This window comes from Corvus moneduloides, chromosome 3 (genome assembly GCF_009650955.1).
Source record: "Corvus moneduloides isolate bCorMon1 chromosome 3, bCorMon1.pri, whole genome shotgun sequence".
NCBI classification, from domain to species: Eukaryota; Metazoa; Chordata; class Aves; order Passeriformes; family Corvidae; genus Corvus; species Corvus moneduloides.
The window spans coordinates 103,697,381-103,705,204 of NC_045478.1; the positions used below are offsets into that span (position 1 = coordinate 103,697,381).

The 7,824-nt window shown below is 49.5% G+C and overlaps 1 protein-coding gene across 1 annotated transcript; it reads right to left on the bottom strand.

Moving 5' to 3' along the window:
- Positions 1-5,157: 5,157 nt before the first annotated feature.
- LOC116441342 (cystatin-like) lies at positions 5,158-7,451 on the bottom strand. The gene is made up of 3 exons (XM_032103114.1): positions 7,169-7,451; positions 6,565-6,678; positions 5,158-5,564 (listed from the first exon to the last, which is right to left on the bottom strand). The coding sequence occupies exons 1-3, from the start codon at positions 7,406-7,408 to the stop codon at positions 5,487-5,489; spliced, it is 432 nt and encodes a 143-aa protein (XP_031959005.1). The 5' UTR covers positions 7,409-7,451; the 3' UTR covers positions 5,158-5,486.
- Between the last annotated feature and the right edge of the window lie 373 nt (positions 7,452-7,824).

Genomic DNA, 7,824 nt, shown 5'->3' on the forward strand with positions numbered 1-7,824 from the left:
TGTTGGCAATGGAAATACCCAGGCAAAGAGCTACAAAAATGGGTGCTGATCCTTCAGGAGAGCATCTGTATGGGACATCCAGGATTCCGAGGGGACAATTGATGTAGTCCCCTCAGTCGCCCTGACTGAGCACAGGACACTGATCAGTCCCCTCCAGTGTCCTTCTGGCCAGGTGATCAAAGCAGGCTCCATGCAGGCTGGATCAGACCTTCCTCCAGCAGACACCTAGGACTAGACGGACGATTACCTGCTGGGATAAGGAACAGGGCTCTGGCAGATGCTTGGCGCTGCCTTCCTTTTGCTGAGGGTAAGAAACCGGCCTGTCTGCCATTCCTGTGCATCTCCTGTGAGATGCTGACCCCCTGTGGAAAGAGTTTAGGTTACATGTATGAGGCTCCAAGAGTTGGGAAAGGAAGGCTTGACCTAGTCCCAGGTATCTGGGGGAGCCAGGGACCACTTTTCCATGCTGGAAATTCATCCAGTACTGTCACTTACCCTGCTCCTCCCATGTGCAGCAGCAGTGCTTTCTTCTCTCTTCCAGTGCTGGGAGGCACAAGTGTGACAGTCAGACATCTGTGTTTCAGGAGGGCTTGTGAAACAGCATCTTTCACCAGATAACACAAATGCCCCAGTAAAATGCAGACAGTGATGATTAAGCTCAGGGAAGAGCAGCCCAGAGGGACATCTGGTCACATCTGCAGCTTCAGTGCTGGTTTCAGATGCTATCACACAGCATGTTCCCCAATGGTAGGGGTTCCCTCAATATTCTCTATAAAAATAAAATTTTAAGAGGTAAAACTAAAGATATAAACCTTGCTTGCCTGTGTCAGTATTTCTGACCAAGGCCCAGTCTATGTTTCTCTGCAGCAGGCATCTGGAACGTGACCAAAACATGTCAGTCTGGGGCCAATGGTTAATTTCTCACTCACTGCTCACTCTCATTATTTCCCGATCGAACTGGCTCTGTTGATAGATGGAGGATGCTCAGTGGAGCATCTGAAAAACCTGTCAGGCATTTTTCCTCCCACCTTTCCCCCTATCATCAGCTGAACAGCTCTGCAGTTAATACTGAGCTGACATTCTTTGTGACCCAGTGAAAAATTTGGTTTCCAGCAGCCACATCTCTTCCCTGGTGAATCCAACCATGGCAGACTCATGCCTGTGCTCTTCTCCTCTAATATCTGAATTCCTTGCTTTCCTAGAACAACCATCTGCAAGAAGCATTTCCTACATTTGGAAAGTAGTTTACAAGAGCACAGAGCAAATAAGCTTCTTGCCAGTTCTTCAATTTCCTATCAAACTGAGATCCCAGATAGTTTTGTTCATGCAAGCAGTTGGGCAAAAAGCGTGTCAGAGCTGTAGAAACATCATGTTTCGTTATTCTCTCAACATCTCACAGAAGAAATAATTTTCACCGAACCATCTGAGGTGTGCAGCAGACACTGAAAATGTCAGATTAAATAGGAAAAACATTTCCATCTATGTTATCTGGCTAACACAGAAAGCAGTGAAAAGACCTGCCGTTCAGCAAGGAAAAGGGAAAAGTAGGTAATTAAAAATCTGTAGTCATCTTAACCAGTCCCATGGGTTTTACCAAGGGAAGGTCAGTGCAATTAGCCAACCTGCCCAGCCAAGCCATGCTCAGAGGCCCCAAACTAATTTCATTTTATAGGTTATGGCTTGTCTTGAGAGAAGCCTGTTCCTGAAGAGTTCCCACATATCCCTTCTGGAACCAGCTCTGTGACCCCCAAGCTCACCAAATTGTGTTTCTGCACAGATGGAGCCTGGTACATCCAATTTCACCCAGGTGAGCTGCAACATGGTATGTGAAGAGCATCTGTCCCACTGGCTCTGGTGCCCCTTCTCCTCTGAACATGCTGAGAACTGTATGGCTGCATTTGTGAACCACAGTCACCCTTAATGCCCAGCCAATCTTCTCTCCAGCCTCCTCCTGCTTTTAGCCAGTTCTAGCACTTGGAGATGGTAATTTTCCTCCAGGGATGCCAGGGCTTCCCTCCTTGGCCCCACAAGAAGGGAAAAATCCACACAACTCACCTGTAGAGATGAAGAGACTTCACCTAAGACAACAGAGAGGGACATGCTTAGGGTAAGCATCACTGTTTCACTGAAACAACTTTTCTCTTGCTAACTTTTATACTCAAGACACAGAATCCATTCCCTGACATGTACTGAGTCCCAGTTTCTTCTGCAGCTGGGTGCTGGAAAGTGTTGGAGTTGGCAGGGCACAAGGTATGACGTTTCTCAGCCTGTGGGGAAGAGAGGACAGTGCCTCCCAGCAAGGCATAGTACAGTGAGGGCATCATGAGTCACTGGGGGTTTTTCTCCAGCTGGAAACAGGGAAACGTTTTCCAGTTGTCAGCCCTATGCTCACACACCCCCACATCTGCCTCCAGAAAGCTTAAAAATAGTGTCCAGCACACACCCCAAGACTCATCCACCAGCTTATCACGGGGACGAGCAGCTGAACTTCTCTTCTTCCCTGCTGCAAAATCCTACCTACCAGCAGGAGCCCATCAGCTCCCAGAGGTTGGGCAATGCCACATGAGTGAGTGATGACACAGAAGAGAGGCTTTAGCATGTGTCACCTCAAGCCCTGGGTCCTGCCCCAGGTCTGCTGTCCCAGTGAGCTGTGGCCCATGCCAGAGGGTCAGCAGGGAAGCACTCATAAGGGATTTGTGAAGCCTGCAGGTCCTCTTCAACCCTTCCTTGCCCAGCTGGGACTATGCTGCCCAGAGAGGAGAAACAGGCACCTGCCCTCCCACCTTCTCACCTGCAGGCCACCACCAAAGCTGGGTGAAATGAGTCATGGAAAGGCTCAGCACAGCCAGCACTAGGACACTTTCCTGCTTAACCCTGCAGAAATGATCTCCAGGTGACCATTGCATCCCACAAAGAAAGGGACATGAAGTCTTCCCTCTCCCATGCCAAGAGATAAAGCACCAAGATTCAAAACTGGATGTGTGTTTGATGGGTAAATTTGACCTTCTGAGGGATCCACACTAGGGATTCTAAGGCATTGCATGTTAACAATGAATACAACCAGCCAAGCATCTTTAGACACTCACTGAGAGGTCTCCATGTCTTAGGCTAAGGAATATTGTGTACACTGAGCCCATGCACATCAGGAACAGCTCTGAGTGGCCTAGACTGAGGGCTGCAGGATGACCCAAATCCTCACATGGTCATTTCCTTCCATAATTGCAGGAAATTGCAATTTCAGCTGTGTGTACAGGGAGGTGTCCATACCTGGCAGGAGTGCTGATACAGCTTCAAGAATCTCAGAAAAACCCTGCAGGGCCACAACCCAGGGAGCAGCATGAGCAGGGAATGATGACCCAGGAGCTGGGAGCCACAAGTCCATGTGAGCACAGGCCTGCAAGTGCAGGCAGTGCTAAGGAGAGCTACACTCCTCACATGGTTGGCCCTAAACCTATCCCTGAGAACCAGAGCCAAGAAAAAGCCTTGGGTTCATGTAGCAGCAGCAAAGCTCTAACCCCACTAAGTTTCAGGAAGAATGGCCCCAGAATTGATCCATCAGATGCAAGCAAAGCAAAGCAAGAGATTACATGAAACAAGCACATCCCTGTTCACATCTGACACTGACATTTGAAAAAGTCAGGCAGAGAATGCAGCTAACAAATGAGGGCTCAGTGCTCAGCTGGCCCCATCACCGCCAGCCAGCCAAGCAAAAAGACCTGAGGAGCAAAATGCTCTTGGCAGAGGAACTTCCACTAATGCTCTTAGCCTGTTGCAAATGCAAAGTAACACAGCCCACAGTGGAAGGTGTTTAAATTAGGTCAGGCCTTTTTGGCACTTCTCCAGGTGCAGAGCACACAGGGATAATCACCAAGGCTGACACTCAGCAGCTTGTGAGCATGGAGTAATCTGTGCCATTCATTCATGCCCTTAGTCACTGGCATTTCAACAGGAAAATGCAAGACCTTTGGATTCAGGAGCTCCTAACACTCAAACTCTCATCTTCTCTGGCACAGCCATTCTTTTTCCCACGTGCTGTTCTGAGCTGATAGCTAATAAATAGAACAGAGTGCTGGAAATTACTCATTATGTCTATCTGTACCTTCATTTCTTGCCTAGACTCTTTTCTAAGGAGACCAATGCAATTACCTGTCCTCAAGCCAAGAGGATAACAGAGGCAAACTCACCTAAAGCACGAGGGAACCCCTTCATCACTGCCTTGTGCTTGTACAGGTGGAAGCCAGGTAATAAGCATGTATGAACTGAGGACTTAGAGAAGGACAAGTGAGGACACCTGAGCAGCTTGACCCAGGACTTCCAGGGCCAGCAGATGGAAACATGCAGAGTCACTGACCTGGCTGGCAAGAAAAAACAGGCCACCTATATGCAGAGCACTGAGAATGGGGTGACGAGGAGGGAAAACAAGGATTTATTCCTGTTGGATCTGAACACAACCCAGATGCAGATCTCTGGGGTCAGGCAACCAGCTCATCCTCCCAACAACATGAATCAAGATGTTGCCTGATGTTCACTGCAAGCTTGGCAAACCCTGGCAATGATGGGAAGTTGCATTTCCCTTGGGAAGAAGAGGAACCCACGTAAGATGCACTTCCCAGGAGCTGGACTCCCTGTATGCGTGGGTGAGATTTACACCAAAAGGCTTACTTCAAAGTACAGAAAAGCCAAGACACAAGATAAAGCAGGAAATGTACTACCAGGACTGTGAAAAAACAAGAAGCACCCCCACTGCTCACCTCAGCACCTTCACCCACTCCCAAGATTCTCTGTTGACCTGGCACCTTTCCCCTACTACTTGAAAATGTAATTTTTTCAAGGGGATCCTCCTCCTTCCTTACAGCCTTACAACAAAACAGCACAGCAGCCAGAACCCAAAACCATTACAGTCTCAGGACCAGCTAATCTTCCCAAGATCAAAAGTTTTCCAAAGCAGAGTTCCTTCAGTGAAAACAGCTAAGGCTTCCATCTCTTACTCAAAACCTGAAGCCAGGTTAAGGAAGAAGGAAGCATGGTTTGTTTCCTATGGGATCAGAGCCACATATTCCTTCTCATCCCATTCTTTGGGCAGGATAGCATAGGTGACAAATAAAAGCAAGCCCTCCCTCCAAGACAGCAGACGATCAAAGAAAACCACACATCATGGCAATTATTAATTAAGTTTTTATGTTTACAGTAGTCATTTAACGTGGATACCAAGGGGTTTTAATAAGAATTCTGATGTTGGAGTGAATTCATTGGGAAAGCTGTAAGAAGACCAAAACAGCTGCTCTAAAATAATAATTCCAAAGAAGAAAAAGTTGAGATCATACTGTGCTTTAAAAGTGAAGTTACATGGTTTAATTTGCATAGCACAAGCATATGTCAGTAGCCAAGTTATAGGCATTGATAAAGCCCATCTCAATTTGTGTTATTGCCTCTTTCTTTTAAATCTGAAGAACTGGTTGCTGGTCTCTGCTGGAATCTAGGTAGGCTTACTGGCACTTGCTCTCCAGCAGCTCCACTTGGTTTCGCCAAGGAACATTCAACACTACGAAGTTGCAAATGGTGTGCTAAGGAGAGGAAAAAAAAAAAAGTAGTTATCAGAATAAGAGCATGAAACAGTGTTATTTACCACTGTTCTGCACTCCTGTGGCTCTCTAGATGTGCCCTCTCCAGACAAGTATTCTGGAGCAGCACTACAGGGCTCAGGGCAAGTCACATCTCTTAAATAAACCCTAAGAAATAATCTGATCCTCAGCAGTGCTGAGTGCTCAGCTTTATCTCCTTTATCCATTCACAGAGGAAAGCTTTCAGCACAGACAATACTCAAACATAAGCCCACAGGCACAGCTAAGCCACATGCACCTGTGTCAAATCATTGCAGTTGCTAGAGTGGTACAGACCAGCTTCGTGTTTCTCTTATGTGCAGCTAGACCTTACACACGTGCAGGAAAGGGCACATACAGCCCATCACTGCCATCAGCAGAAGGAATGAAGCACTATGGAAAAACCAAGGCCAGACGAACTTGGTGTTCCCACCCAAAAAGCTCAATTACTCATTACAAAATGCCTGTGTAATAGCTTGGTGGGCACAGAGAGATAGGGTGATCTGCTTCCTTTGGGCAGTGCTTTGCCCAAAGCTCTATTCACAGCAATACAAGTCCCACAGGAAAGCATGCCAAGCATGTTTACATCACCAAGGGAAAGAAGAGATGAGAATTTTACGGGGACTGAGGACCCTGGACTGAGAGCCAGGAGGCTTGGCAGAGTTTCCTCCACATAGCCTTCTGATCCAGACCATGACTACTTCTTAAAAGGACTGAGACACATGCAGTGCTCCAGCCTGAGCTCCACTTACAAAGCAGCCAAAAGGCCCTGCCTTCTCTGACAACTGGCACGACAAGTTCTGCAAGGGCAGAAATTGCTCTGCCTTGTCAAGGATAAAGGCATAAAGTCTCTGATGTCGGCTGAGGCAGACAGGGGACACTGACCACAGCCATCTGTATTAAGCCAGCCAGTGGGATGGGGGTGGAAACTGAAGCAGTCAGCAGGCTGTACCCCGGAGCTTACCTTGGCCATCTGGGGCGCCTCATGGAAAGCACAGTGCTGGATATCAGTTGCTGGCTTCGTGCAGGTTGTCCGGGCAATCTCCACTTCCATTATGTACTTGACTCCAGCCACGATCTGCAACAAGACAAGTCAGCAGAGGCAACTTTACTCACAGCACACGGAGAAGGGCTCTCTGCCGAGACAAGCCTGGCAGAGAGGCAGGCAGTGTTCCTGTTACATGATAGAAAACAGACTCCGAAAGTACAGAGGGAATCGTATGTGGCAACCTCCACCAAAGAGGCACTTGGCATCCTCTCAGAAACAGGAAACAAAATCCAAGTAAACACGTCCCTCAAAGCAGCTTCCTTAGCAATAAACAAAGACACGTGCTAACTCACGAGCAGCACAGGGAAGCCACTGGCTACTTCCACAGCGCGCAGCACTCAAGGTCACTCAGACTGAGACAAGCCAAGATATGAAAAAAGACTTTTAATCCCCTTCTGTGGGGAAAAAACGACAGCTTGAAGAGGCCCTCAGACTCGCCGTGTGCCCTTTCTCCAAAGGAATCCGGCCGGCCTCATTCCCAGCCCCGCGAACAGAGAGGGCCGCCCCCCGGATCGCTCACCTGCCTCTTGGCGCTGATGATGCGCACCACCCGGCTGGAGTACATGTCGTTGCTGGCCCTGTTGTACGCCGTCATGGCGAACTGCAGAGCCCGCTCCAGCCCCTCATCGTTCTCGGGGTCGTCGATGGTCTGCGGGGCGCCCACCAGCCGCGGGCGGAGCTCGCCGCCTCGCACGGCGCCAGCGAAGAAGAGCAGGGCCGCCGCCAGCAGCACCGCCACAGACACTCTCTCGGCAGCCATGACTACGCTCTACCAGCTCCCCCTCACGGCCGTCGCCATTTTAAAGCCGCGGGGCGGGGCGGGCGGTGTTTTGGGCCGAGCCCCGCCCCGCCCCGCCCCGGCCGGGAGCCTCCGCCCCCGGCGGCGTTGGCCGAGGGCTTGCACAGGGTCAGGGGCGCGGGGGGACGCAGTGAGGGGGGAGGATGCTTTCCCGGACGGGCACGGGAGGTTGGAGGCTTTTTCCAGACTCTGTCTCCTCGTGGGTTATTCTTGTGCTTATTTCCGTCTACTGTAGAGGGAAAATAAAAGCCACAGAGCATTTTAAGGTACCGGTGTTGTTCCCAGCACAAAACACCTTGAGTAAGTTCCTACCTCTGCCTCCGCAGCGCTGGTGTTGCCTCACTTACGCTTCGAGGGGCAGAGGCGGCTTCCCAGAC